This window comes from Diabrotica virgifera, chromosome 1 (genome assembly GCF_917563875.1).
Source record: "Diabrotica virgifera virgifera chromosome 1, PGI_DIABVI_V3a".
In the NCBI taxonomy this organism is placed as follows: domain Eukaryota; kingdom Metazoa; phylum Arthropoda; class Insecta; order Coleoptera; family Chrysomelidae; genus Diabrotica; species Diabrotica virgifera.
Genome location: NC_065443.1, coordinates 242,786,210 through 242,801,300, shown reverse-complemented (window position 1 = coordinate 242,801,300; position 15,091 = coordinate 242,786,210). Strand labels below are relative to the sequence as shown.

General features: G+C 31.7%; 1 protein-coding gene across 3 annotated transcripts in view; it reads left to right on the top strand.

Annotated features, from left to right (window-relative positions):
• The window catches only part of LOC126883081 (calpain-9-like), a 425,026-nt gene that overhangs the window by 92,665 nt on the left and 317,270 nt on the right, over positions 1-15,091 (top strand). The window contains exon 1 of one of the 3 annotated variants that reach the window (XM_050648316.1): positions 11,602-11,732. The exons of the other annotated variants lie outside the window; for them this stretch is intronic. Coding sequence (XP_050504273.1) covers positions 11,693-11,732 — 40 coding nt within the window. The 5' untranslated portion in view covers positions 11,602-11,692. Of the gene's footprint in view, positions 1-11,601; positions 11,733-15,091 lie in introns of those variants that run through there. 3 annotated transcript variants of the gene reach the window in all.

The window sequence follows — 15,091 nt, the reverse complement described above, 5'->3', positions numbered from 1 at the left end:
GCAAAATCTACATTTTTTTACTCTTCGAAGCTTTTCGTATCACAAATACTTTTTTAAGTTATTTGAAAAAAGACAATTTTTTTTGGGATGCTAGGTGGTGATTTTCACGATTTTCAATTACAAAAAAAAAGAATTAATAATATTTTCACTAATTTAGTTTTATGCAGTAAATTTTATACAAAAAAATAGAACAATGTAAAAATGAGTTCTCCGAGAAGTGCTCCCCCCTTCCCCTGACAAATAAAAAAAAGCCCTGGGCTTGAATCCAAAAGTGAAGTAGATCAGAAAGTGTTCTATTCGCGGTGTGCAAGTACTTGGAGGGGGTACGAGAAACGATCGTGAGCGAATAGTGGAGAAATCACCCGTGTTGAGCTGCCCCCCCCCCACTTGCAAAAATCAAAAAACCAATAGCCCTGATTTATGAGCTATTTATGAGCTTTCATATTCCGCAAACTAAAAATTTTGAGCTCGTTCCACTGAGCAGGAATTTAATACTTTAGTGGGGGGGCTGACTCAGCCCCCCCCACTACTTAAAATAGGAGAGGCAGAATTACGAGCTATTTATGAGCTCTTGAAATTATATAGTTTCGATTTTTGAGCTCATCCCCTTCACCCCCAAACAACCCTTTAATTGATTTAACTTAAGAGAAAACTGCTGAGAAAACTTAAAATATATCGTATTGCGGATATAATTCCTATAGCTTATATAATCTAAGAATAAACTATTAAATCACGTGCATTTCGATTATTGAGCTAAAACCCCTTCGCAAGAAAACTACCCTATCTTCCCGGCTTAAGAGAAAGTTGTACTTAAATTGCATTAAATTAATTATTTGGCGATTACATATCATTTAATCATTCATAAGCTTCCAAATTACGCGCATTTAGATCAGTAAATTGCAATTTATTTTGTATAGTGCAGTCACTGAAAGTAAAAATTAACGATTACCTTCAATTTCGGTGAACCATCATCGATTTTCACGAAAATTGGTCAGTGGTTAGAGGATACGTCAAGAAACAAAGGTGACATGGTACCACCTTGCTCCTTTACCCTGAGTGTGGATACCGCCCCTTCTCGGGGGTGAAAATTATTTTATAAAAAATAACTGCACAAATCAATAAAAGAACAAATTAAAAGCAAAATTTATTATATAAAGTTATTAAAATAAGTCAATACTTTTTAAGTTATTAAAGATCAAAGATTTTAATTATTCGTGAAAAAACTGCATGTTTTGAAGCGGTTTTTCGTAAATCACTGAAAAACTGTAAGTTTCTACAAAAAAGTTAATAGTAGCTTAATTCGTATAGCTTATATTCTAAGAATAAACTCTTAAATCACGCGCCTTTAGATTATAGAGCTACAACCCCTTCGCAAGAAAACCATCCCATATTCCCGGCTTAAGAGTTGTACTTAAAATAATTTAAATTAATTATTTGGCGACTACATATCGTTTAATAATGTATGAGCTCGCAAAATATACGCATTTCAATTATTGAATTGCCATTTTCTTTCTATAGTGCAGTCACTGAAGGTAAAAATCAACTATGACCTTCAATTTCGGTAAATCTCCATTCATTTTCACGAATTGACAATAACAACTTGCGGTTTTAGCCTGGGGTATATGTCACTCCTTCTCGGTGGTGAAAATTACTTTATTAAAAATAACCCCACAAATCGAGAGAGGGACAAATTGTAAGCAAAATTTGTTATATAATATTATTAGTAAATCAATACTTTTTGAGTTATTAAAGATCAAATATTTTAATTTTTGTGAAAGAAAATGCATTCTTTAAAGCGATTTTTCATAAATAACTCAAAAACTGTAAGTTTTTACAAAAAAGTTTTCATCACTAAAATTGAAGCTAATAAAAAATATAATAAATTGCTTACTTGAAAAACCCTTTAATGTTAATTTAAAGTAAGTTATTGGTAATTAAATGTATATTTTTTTCTGCGACTGTTCAAATCTAAGGATTCAAGCTTAAATAACGGGAAAGAGATGCATTTTATAACACTTAGGACTTGTCAAAGTACTTAGAAATACCTATCAAAAATGAGCTCCAGAAAAAGTTGATAGCATCAAAATCCGCTCATCAATTTTCGTGAAAATGGAGATTTACCGAAATTGAAGGTCATAGTTGATTTTTACCTTTAGTGACTGCACTATAGAAAGAAACTGGCAATTCAATAATTGAGATGCGTATATTTTGCGAGCTCATAAATTATTAAAAGATATCTAGTCGCCAAATAATTAATTTAAATTATTTTAAGTACAACTCTCTCTTAAGATTGAGTGGTTTAAGAGTTTATTCTTAGAATATAAGCTATACGAATTAAACTACTATTAACATTTTTGTAAAAACAGTTTTTCAGTGATTTAAGAAAAACCGCTTCAAAACATGCATTTTTTTCACGAATAATTAAAATTTTTGATCTTTAATAACTTAAAAAGAATTGAATTATTTTAATAACTTTATATAATAAATTTTGCTTATAATTTGTTCTTTTATAGATTTGTGCAATTATTTTTTATAAAATAATTTTCACCCCCGAGAAGGGGCGGTATCCACCCTCAGGGTAAAGGCGCAAGGTGGTACCATATCACCTTTGTTTCTAGAGGTTTCCTCTAACCACTGACCAATTTTCGTGAAAATCGATGAAGGTTCACCGAAATTGAAGGTATTCGTTGTTTTTTACCTTCAGTGACTGCACTATACAAAATAAATTGCAATTTACTGATCTAAATGCGCGTAATTTGGAAGCTTATAAATTATTAAATTATATGTAGTCGCCAAATAATTAATTTAATGCATTTAAGTACAACTTTCTCTTAAGCCGGGAAGATAGGGTGGTTTTCTTGCGTAGGGGTTGTAGCTCAATAATCGAAATGCACGTGATTTATTAGTTTATTCTTAGAGTATAGAAGCTATAGGAATTATATTCGCAATACGATATATTTTAAGTTTTCTCAGCATTTTTCTCTTAAGTTAAATCAATTAAAGGGTTGTTTGGGGGTGAAAGGGATGAGCTCAAAAATCGAAACTATATAATTTCAAGAGCTCATAAATTGCTCGTAATTCTGCCGTAAAATGCGATTCAATATTCCTATTTTTAAGTAGGGGGGGGGCTGACTCAGCCCCCCTCTAAAGTATTAAATTCCTGCTCAGTGGAACGAGCTCAAAATTTTTAGTTTGCGGTATATGAAAGCTCATAAATAGCTCATAAATCAGGGCTATTTGTTTTTAATTTTTGCAAGTGGGGGGGCCAGCTCAACACGGGTGGAGAAATCTTGCAATTTTTTTAAATAATTCATATTGTCAATTGAAATTGCCAAATTGACGTATATTTCATACCTAGTGTCATTTCTACACAGAAGAAAAATTATATGTTGCTCATAATATTGATATGATAAGCGATTATTATATACAAGTATTTTTAATTAATTATATTTTGCTTGCAGTACTGCATTTTAATAATTACTTTTATTTACTACATACAATTGTTTACCCTTTAATAACATAACCTAAATCTTAATTTTTCTTCTTATATTTTTTTTGGGCTCTGGCCTTGACAATTATCGAGCAAAAAGGACTAATATAATTGGCCAATATAATTAAAAGTGCGAAGAATGTTGCCGAGTTATCAAACCAGGTGTCGCTTTTCCGAACTTGCACGGTCCCAATAAGTAGAAGTATGTCAATGTTAATATTACTAAATAGAGAATTGAATAACCTTTCAAATGAGGTAGCACATGACCCCTATTCCGAATTTAAAAATAAGGGGCGGGGGAAATAGAAGGGAGGGGTTGACAAATGACAGATGTATGTACCGTAAAAATGTGTCCCCGTTAGATCAAAAATCGGCCTGTTTCTTCATTTGCTTAAAATCTAATAAATACTATCAAACATCGAGGTGGGCTGTTTTCTTTGGCCCACTATGTATAATTATAGTTTCCCGTTTTATACCGCTAACGCTGCTTTTGGAATTATAGCATGGTAGTCTGCTATATCTAGGGCCTACGGTATTCAAGGAAGGTAGCAGGGCCAGTGCTACGCTTCAACCGCCTATTATTACCCCTGGCTTTACCCAAGATACTCATTTTTATTAAGGCTGAGTCGACCTGTGGCCTAGAGACATTTTAAAAATGTTTAGATGTTCTCGCCGGCTTAGACGAACCCCGGCCTTCCTGCGTGGAAGTCAGACTTGCTATCGCTTGAGCTATGCGGGCCCTATCCAATGATAAGGTAGAGTTTATAAGGATTTTTTTCATTCTTTGAAAAGCGGACCTAGATCGGATCTAGATCGTTTATTATCCAGAAACCAAGATACTGGAATCTTGGTACGGGTTCCAGATCCGGATTTAAGGCAGTGGTGGCCCCTGGGCCGAATTGGCGAGGGGCCCCTGGGCAGAATTGGTGTGGGGCCCTACCTCCTACCATTAAACAAATTGTTGTTGTGACTATGGTATGGTTAAAGTCCGGGTACTTTTCGAGATTTTTTAACTGAAAATTCCTTGATTATGTCGGGCATGTCTAGTTGCTTTAAGACATTGTGTTCAATGCTCATTACAAAGAGATGGTTCAAACACTCTTTTCCTATCATAGACCGAAGTCGATTATTAATTAACTTCAATTTTTAGAATGATCTCTCTCCACTGCAGTTAGTTACCATCAGAACTAAATATAAACAAAGTGTCACTACAACGTTTGGAACTGCAGCATTCACATTTTTCTCTTTTAACCGTCGGTACATTTGAAGTTCTTTACTTATATTTGATGAGCCGATTTCCTCTTTAAATGAATTGAAAAATTCTACAAATTGTACTAGTTCGACACCTAGTTTTTTTATCTAAATCATTGCTATAATTGTCGGTAAGCTTCAGTGAGTGAGCTTCAATTTCATTGGGAGCTAAATTTTCCAAATAATGTAAAAATCCAAAATTGGAATGAATGGATTCATATGCCGAAAGCCTATGACTTGAAAAGGAAATGAAGTGATCTATAATAGCTATAAAATTTTGAGTCCTAAATTTATCTGATGATGTCATGTCAGTCTCTAAAATATTCCTTAAAAGAATATAAATTTTTTATTTGATTTAAGTGCCGCCACTCCTGAATTAAAGTCAATACTTGGATCTTGGTGAATACGACTTGTGTTGTTTGTCCTCTTTAAGATTTCATTCCAAAATATTGCAAATATTCCTGTTTTCAGTAAACACACTCGATTATACAAACCATTTGTATCGCTACGAGTTTCAAATTGTTGCCCACCGTCTTTTGAAATTTTGGATAATACTCCTTTAATCTGATTATAACCTTTAACTAGTTCTTTTGCGGCATCACTTCTAGACGACTATCTAGTAGTATTTACTCTTTTTTAGGAACAATAATATTTCTGCCATGGTCGGCGTTTGCTCTCGTTTAAAGACGTTTTTAAACATTCGATTAACAAGTTGTATCTATATTATGTAGAGGAAGTGAAAAATACATAGGGTTCATATAGTCCTTAAAAAAATCAAAGAATTCTATGGCAACAGGACAACACTTAGCTGCAGCTTTAGCAACTAAATTTAGAGAGTGGGCGACACATGGAATCTACAACGCCAAGATATTGTGTTATGTAAATTTTAGCTGAACACCATTGTATTTTCCACTCATAACTGACGCATTATCGTAGGACTGTCCCCTGCAGCTTTTCAAATCAATATCATCTTCTTGCAAGAATGTCTTAAATATATCTTCTGCTTTATGACCGTAATTTGCCAAAAATTCATTTTTAATAGGAGAGAAACCTTCCATATAACGAAATATTACAGTTAATTGATCGACAAAAATTATTCTATGTGAATAATGTGCTGTTTTTTTAAGTTTGGGGATTTGTGGGGGCCCCCAAAATGTGGGGGCCCCGGGCAGCTGCCTAGCCTGCCCTCCTTTAAATCCGGCCCTGACGGGTTCTATCTGTTTGTTATAGATTCGAATATTTGTCGAATATTTGTCGAATAATATCGACATTTGGTGCACGTGTAACAGCCATTACTTTTGTTTTATTTGTATTTATATTCATCCCCAGGCTATCTCCCTCTCTGATTACGACATTCAAAAGTCGTTGCAAACCCATTTTGAAAGGCATTTTGAAAGATCTTTTCGGAATATATATTAAATAAAAATGAAGAAGAAGAAGTACACAGCCCTGACGAACTTTATTGACATTTCTGTTGTTAGACGATTGTCTATTTTGATCGACGCCGTTTGATCCCAACATAGGTTTTTAATAAGGGCCACATTGTTATCGACTATACCATTTTGCGTTGGGGTTTCTATGAGTTATGTATGTTTTACTCGATCAGACGCTTTTTCGTAGTCGATAAATCAGAGAAACACGTCTTTTCGCTGATCACGGCATTTTTGTAGTAATATCTGGAGGCCAAATAATGTCTCCCTCGTACTAAGTCTCATACGAAATCCAAATAGATTGTCGCTCAGGTTTGAAAATTTGGAATTAGGTTCTACTTACCCTCCACTTCAAAGTTGAATTTGTGCCGTTGGTTTGCTTTTACTTGGGGGTGACAGTCACCCCTTCTCGGAGGTGAAAAAACAAACGTTCAATATAAGCCCGGAAATGGATAAACTGACTGATTATAAACAACTTTCATGCTATAGAGTTTTTTATGTAAATCAATACTTTTAGAGATATTTGCGATTGAAAATTTTTATTTTTCAACAAAAAAACTACGTTTTCAAACAGTTTTCCGCAGATAACTCAAAAAGTAAATACTTTATCGAAAAAAATATTCTTAGCAAAAGTGTAACTTATAAAAAAACTAAAAAGATGGTGTATTAGTAAAGACTATAAACTGAGTAAAAGCAAAGTTGTAGCTCATGAAAAATACGTTCTTATTCGTCTAATTCCAAATCGAATATTTCAACGTGAAATCACCAAAACATTAAGCACTTTTCCGGAAAAATCCACTTAAACTTTTTTAAAGTGTATACAAAAAACTTCATTTTAATTGTTTATAAAAGTTTCTAGCATTAAAAATAAGCGAATTACACTCAAAATAAAGTTGGTCCCTTTTTTTGGTAAAAAAATCATGAAAATCTCCCCATATTTAGCTCCCCAAATGAAATTATTCGTTACCACTTTACAAACAGTTAACTTTAATTTTCTATTTTTTATATGATCTGTCAGTTTCACCGGTTTAAAGTGCTTATTTTTGAAAGTGTTATATTTATATTAATGGAAAGGGCTTGAACGAGTCAGTATACACGAGTGTGTGCACACTTTGAATAGCCATATCTTAACCAATTTCTGAGTTACGAAAAAGCAAAATGAAACTAGCGTATTTATAACAGCAAAACCTACATTGTTTTACTCTTTGAGATTTTTCGTACCACTAATAATTTTTAAGTTATTAAAAAAAAAGGAAATTTTTCCAAAATTTTTAGAGGAAACTTTTTTTACTATACAACCAAATTTTTTCAAAAAAAAGCAGTTCAAACTTACAGATCATATAAACAATATACATAGACTTAAAGTAAATGGTAAAGCGGTGACGATTAATTTTATTTAGGGTGCTCATAGTCCATGTGGTGAGACCGCTCCCGTCTGAAAAAAATTTCTGATTCGGTTCCTTTGTGGATTCCTATTCAAAAATGTCCCCTTTAAACAAATCTGAAGGGTGCTGGGCGGAATTTTTGGGCAAAAATTGTTTAAATAATTTTTTTAAACAAATACAAAAGATCATTTTTTTTGCTCTGGAACATTTTTTAGTTTTGGATTTTTAGATTTTTTGGGTCAATCTAAACAAGAAAGGTATCTTGTAATTTTTCTCAGAAATTGATAGTTTTGGAGTTATAGGCGATTTAAAATCTGAAAAATGCGAAAATACGCATTTTCGAGGCTTGAAAACTCATATTTAAATTAGTATTTTTGAGGTTCCCAGATACTTAGATTGAAGACTGAACATTCAGCTTCAAGATTCTGAGGAGTGATCGCGTCTAACTTTAATTAATACCGTTGTTTTTTAATTGTTAAATAGTCATGTTTATCCGATTTTATTGCCGGTGCGGCGCGCTCCATTTCAAAAATCTCCTATATTCCCCCGAAAAATATTTTTTCTAGATTCTTTGTGATATTCTAAATAAAATAAGTTTCTTGCCATTTTTCTCAAAAGTTAATAGTTTTTAAGTTATAAGCGATTTAAAATCCGAAAAATGATAAAAAACGCATTTTCGGATTTTCAATCGCTTATAAATTTAAAACTATTAACTTTTGAGAAAAATGTCAAGAAACTTATTTTATTTAGAATGCCCCAAAGAATCTAGAAAAAAATATTTTTCGGAGGAAAATAGGAGATTTTTGAAACGGAGCGAGCCGCACCGGCAAAAAATCGGATACACACGCATATTTAATAATTAAAAAACAACGGTATAAATTAAAGTTAGACGCGATCACTCTTCAGAATCTTGAAGCTGAATATTTAGTGTTTAATTTAAGAATCTGACAATCTCAAAAATACTAATTTGAATATGAGTTTTTAAGCCTCGAAAATGCGTATTTTCGCATTTTTCAGAATTTAAATCGCCTATAACTCGAAAACTATCAATTTCTGAGAAAATTTACAAGATAACTTTCTTGTTCAAAATGACCCACAAAACTCAAAAATATGTATATGTTCCAGAGCAAAAAAACGTGATCTTTTGTATTTATTTAAAAAAATTGTTTAAACAATTTCTGCCCAAAAATTCCGCCCGGCACACTTCAGATTTGCTTAAAGGGGACATTTTTGAATAGGAATCCACAAAGAAACCGAATCAGAAATTTTTCCAGACGGGAGCGGTCTCACCAGATAGACTATCAATAGAAGAAGATTTTCACGATTTTTTTTTACCGAAAAAAAGTGGCCGACTTTTTTTCAGCGTAACTCGTTTATTTTTGATGCTATAAACTTTTATAGACAACTAAAATGAAGCTTTTTTAACACTTTAAAAAATGTTTATTAGTTTTTCCCGAGAATTGCTTAATTTTTCGGCGATTTTACGTTGAAATATTCGATTTGGAATTAGACGAATAAGAGCGTATTTTTCATGAGCTACAACTTTGCTTTTACTCGGTTTATAGACGTTACAATTTTTTTAGTTTTTTTTAGTTTCACTTTTAGTTTTTTAATTAGGTAAATTTTTAATTGCAAGCATAATAGACGAGCGGCACACCTCTAATTTAAGGCTTAGAAATCGAGAAAGCGACTATGATAGGTGAATGGCACATTTTGGTCACTCTTTATGTTTTCGAGATCGAATCCGAATATGAAGTTTATTTTTATCTAGAATTGGTGGAACATGTTCAAAAATTAAATTTTATGCAAAAATGCGAAAAATCAATTTTGATAATTTTTCATATTTACCTCGCTGTATCTTTAATCGTTATAAATATTTCCTTTTAAAAATTTTACTGTGTCATCTTTGAAGAATTTAGGTAACAATGAGATTTGTTCGAGATGTTTAAACAAATTAAAGGAGAAGTTGTTAATTTTTAAACAATTTGTCGTCAAATTTCGTTTCTGATGGTTATATAATAATCATACTTTATGTGTCTGATGGTGCTGAAAACGAAAATGAGGTTTATTTTGGTTTTTAGATGGGGGAACATTGTCAAAATCGCAATTTTACCCTAAAAATAAAAAAAATGAAACCACGTGTTTTATAAAATTAAAAGTTGCAAACATTTTGTTCTTTCTACTCTATATTTTTAACATAAACTTGATTAAAGAGCTAAATTTTAAATTTTGTTGCTTAGTTTTTGCGATTAAACTTTGCAATTCGGGAATCTGCACCTTTTTTTAACAATTCATAGCTTTTATTATAATAATATAGAAAGATTGAGACAGATCCCATTATCGTTAGAAAGGTAAGAAATATTATACTAAAAAAATTTCAGAAAAAAATATTAAAATAGAACATAGTTGTAGCGAGTTAAACGCAAAAAAACGTGATTTAATTTTTTTTATTTTTAGGGTAAAATTGCGATTTTGATAATGTTCCTCCACATAAAATTCAAAATAAACCTAATTTTCGTTTTCAGCACCATCAAAAACATATTATAGTTTGATCAAAATTAGCCATTCACCACACCATGGTCAATTTCTCGAGAAATAAGCGTTTTCTTTGGGGTGTGCCACTCGTATATAAAGTCACATAACTTTTTTGCTGTTGATTGTTTAGAATTAAAATTTTTCAGAAAACTTCTTCATGAATTATACTTTATTACTGTCTTCTTCTTCTTCTTCTTCTTCTTCTTCTTCTTCTTCTTCTTCTTCTTCTTTTTGTATAGACATGACTCTGTCTGTTTTTTCAATGTGCCTCTAGAAAGTTGTCGTTCCATCGTTTTCGTGGTCTTCCCACTGATCGTCTTCCTATTGGGGAACCGTCTCTCGCTGTCCTGACTACCCTATTTGTTGTCATTCGGCTTATGTGGTCATTCCATTCTATTCTTCTGTTTCTTACCCAGTTATTAATGTTATCCACCTTGCATCTCCGTCGTATATCTGTACTTCTAGCTCTGTCCCATAGAGTCTTACCATCGATTTTTCGAAGGGTTTTCTTCTCCGCTGTTTCGAGCAATTTTTTTGTCCTCTTTGTGTCGGGTCGTGTTTCTGCCGCTTATGTCATTATTGGTCTGATGACTGTTTTGTAAATTCTGCCTTTCATTTATTTTCCGATATTTTTATTTCTCCATATTGTGTCATTCAGGCAACCTGCGGCTCTGTTTGCTCTATTCGCTTGATCTTCCACTTTTGTTTCGAGCCTTCCGTAGCTAGTGTGATGCCTAGGTATTTAAACTCCATTATATTTGTTCTATTATCTGACCTTCCAGCTCCAATTTTCATCTTGGATCTGCTGTTATAACTTGCATTTTGTCTTTTTTTAGGAAATTAACATGTTAAATTTAATTTTATTACTGTGTTGGTTAAAATTACAAACTAAAAAGTTTGTCACTTAACTGTTTTAAGTAAACATGAAACTAACGAAACCTGACGACAAAATGTTTAAAAATTTACAACTCTTCTTTTATTTTGTTTAAAGATTTTGACAAATCTAATTGTTATCTAAGTCCTTCAGTGATAACACAGTAAAATTTTCAAAAGGGAATATTTACAGCGACCAAAGATACAGCTAGGTAAATTTGAAAAAACATCGAAATTTATTTTTGGTATTTTTGCATAAAATTTGATTTTTGGACATGTTCTACCAACTCTAGATAAAAATAAACTTCATATTCGGATTCAGCGACCTCAAAAACATTAATAATGACAAAAATTGGTCATTCGCCTTAAAGTTTATTTTCGTTGCCGGTAATTTTAGGAGTTGCTGTATTTCCCGTATTCACTGTATGTTTGGAGTATTTCCCGCATTAATCTCCTTTATGACTCAATAAAACCTTTATCCTACCCTTAAATTATTCCTTAAGGTAAATATCAATTAAATAGCAATATGTATTCTAATATATTACATCATAAATTAACCTTACAGTTGACATTGGACGATTATAAACAAACACGACAACATCGGAGTTGAATGTAATTGTTTGCAATAATAATAAGCACTTAATAATGTCGTGCTCCGAAAATGTATAAGTTTTAAAATAAAATATTCAGTGGTGTGTGGTCAATACATAAGTGCAGTTAGAAACGACATGCTGTTTAAAAATCAGGAAGATTCGCTGGTCATCAAAGGTCGGTAAAAGATTTACTGTTATTATCGTTTGTTTGTGTCTGTTGTGTTTATAATGTGTGTCTACTTAGATATCTAGACCTCTTCCTTTTAAATGTTCAGCTATTGTATTGTTATATAATTTTCTTAGTGTTCCGATTTTTCGCTTTTTAGTCATAGGCATAGGCTAGTAAATGATCGTTTGTGAGTGTAATTTTCCACGTTACGAAGGTTTTGCTTGAAAATTTGGATCTACAATTCTTATCTTATCTTATTCTTGATCCTCTTATCCTCTAGGTGGACCTATATATGAAGTCTGTAGACCCAGTAGAAGTAGAGTTGTAGCTCATGAAAAGTAGGTTTTTCAAAAATATTCAATATGGTGTCACAGGGCCGCGTTTAGGTCAATTGACGCCCTAGGCAATTCTCTAGTAGCCGCCCTTCAAACATGTACCATTTTTGCCAAAAAAAATTGCAGAAATTTTTATTTAAATAAGAATACACTAAAAATGGATTTAAACTACGATTTTTATATATCTATAACAGAAAAATTGTCATTCCAGTTCGATCACATCAGAGACTTCTTTTCAAAAAAAATTTTTTTTCTTGACAAAATCTACAAAGTGTTAACACGTTCTTGGGTCATACTTGATGGGAAATTATTTTTAATTCTTGACATTTTCGAAAATGACCTTTCAGCGGACACGTTGGCAACTGGGATGCACAAATAAATGTGCAAAGAAATGTCAAAATTAGGGAAAATATCTTTCAGTCCACTTAGTGCAGTTACTGAAGGTTTTCACCTCCGATTTTGTTGAACCTTCATCGATTTTCATGAAAATTGGTTAGTAGTTAGAGGATACCTCAAGGAACAAAGGTGACGTGATGCCAATTTGCTCTTTTACCGTGGTGGTGGATGCCACACCTTCTCGGGGGTGAAAATTATTTTTTTAAATAATACAATAAATCGATAGAGAGACAAATTATAAGCAAAATTTGTTTTATAAAGTTATTAATATAAATCAATATTTTTTGAGTTATTAAAGATCAAAGATTTTATTTTTTCGTAAAAAGCTGTTTTTTGAAGATATTTTTCACGTATAACTCAAAAACTATAAGCATTGACAAAAAAGTTATTATTACCAAAATTGAAAATAATAGATAATAAAAAGCTGAATACACTCCTCAATCAAAGAACTACTAAACTAATGTTAACTTAAAGTGAGTTATGGCTAATTAAATGTATATTTTTTTCGACGAGTACTCAAATCTAAGTATTCAAGCTAACGGGAGCTATATATAACGGGAAAACGATGCATTTTATAAAATATACCTGTTTAGTACTTGTCAAAGTACTTCGGAGTACCAGTAGAAGTTAATAGAATCACAATTAAGCAAGTTATGATGAAAATAAAAGAACCCTTTAGAACTTTTTAGAAAAAAGTGAAAAATAAAACATACGCCATTTCCACAAAAATTAAAATTTATAGTAATCCTTAGAAGAATTTCTTTATATTAGCATAAGTAATGATTTTAACAATTTTGACCGGTTAAGAATGCATATTTTTGAAAAAAAAAGGTATAATTATTTATAAAAATCAGAATTTCTAAAATTATCGTAATTTTCGTTTTCTTTTAATAATAACTCCAATATGTATAACCATATTTTAGTTTTTTCTGTATCAAATATTTTACCTTTTTACTATTTCTGTAGGGTAAAAAAATAACCGAAATAGAAACGTTTAAAGCTTAAATTATGCTGCGAGAATCATGTAACCGGGGACATTAACCTTTTATTTTTAAAAAAGTAAGGGGTTTAAAATATTAAATTCACCGTTGTTTAATAGCCATTAAAATTAACTTTCAAATGGTTTTTAGGCAAACCTGTTATCGTAAAAATTAACGGAGTTATTTAAAAAAAAACATTACTTTTTAAAAGATAAACTTTTAAAAGATAAACTTTGAAAAATATTTGGTGCTTAAATTTTAATGCTATCAACTTGTTCGGGGGCTCATTTTTTAGATATTTCCAAGTATTTTGAGAAATGTTTAATAAGGTTATGTTATAAAATGTATCATTTTCCAGTTATTTATGCTTAAATACTTAGATTTGGGTACTCGCCGAAAAAAATATTAATTCAATTACCTATAACTCACTTTTAGTTAACGTTAAAAGATTTTTCCAGTAAGGAGTTTATTTCATTTTTTTATTAGCTTCAATTTTGGTAATAATTTTTTTGTAAAATCCTATAGATTTTGAGTTATTTATGAAAAATCTAAAAACTTTATGTAATAAATTTTGCTTAGAATTTTTATAGCTCCCATCCACCTTCAGTGACTGCAATAACTCTTCTTTAAATATTAAGATACGTATGCCAATTAGTGATTCTATTGTGGTATCCAAATGACCCTTTAAGTGAATGCATTCGAATGAATGATGTATCTTGATCGTCTTTATTTTGTATCAGATTTTCAGTTTCTTTAATAATTTTTTCATTGCTTAATTTTGCCAAATCTGTTAATAACACGAAAACGTTGATAAAAAAGTCGATAAGATTCCAGACGTCTATTCAGGTCTCTTATCAGAGATTCGATTATAATGAAGAATGTGTGGATGTTCATCTTATCACTAGCTGAAAAGTTTAGTTCATCATCGGCCCACTCGTCAAATTGAATTTTTCTTTTTCTCTTTCTTATTTCTTTATATGTTTTATTTGGGCCCAATTTTTTAGCATCCTTGCGGTAAAGTAATTTGAAAGAGCTTCATACTCTTTAATGACAGAACCCGGATCCATAATTTTTATATACAAATATTTTTTGTACAATATTTTTGTCGCCCTCTCATAATGTGCCGCCCTAGGCAACTGCCTATATTGCCTAATGGATAAATCTAGCTGCCCTGTATGGTGAACAAAAAATTCAAAAAGATTTTATTAGCATAGAGCTGTCGAGTTTTTTAGTTTTATTGACTTTTGACTTTTTGATATCACTCAGAAGTCAAAACAACGAATTTTGTTTGGAAAAAAGCGTGTTAATCAACATATTTATTATTGTTAAACAAAAAATAAGCATAAAACAAAAAATATCTCCACAACGTTACCTCAAGGATTGTCTAAAGAAAATATATACGAAACTCCAGGTAGGTCGGTCAAGTAGTTTTTGAGTTACAATGTCTGCAGCCTTTGAAAAAAACAGTTTTGAGGAAAACACGTTTAAGTATTATCAACTTTTATTTTCAATTTCTTTTTTGTCTGTCAAATCGTAAAGTAGTGCACACCGGAATATGTTTTTGAATCGCGGAGTAATTTACAAAAGAAAATGAGAACAGCTGTTGACCGTTTCTCACTACGCTCAAGCGTGCTGGCGCGAACTTGATGCAAAG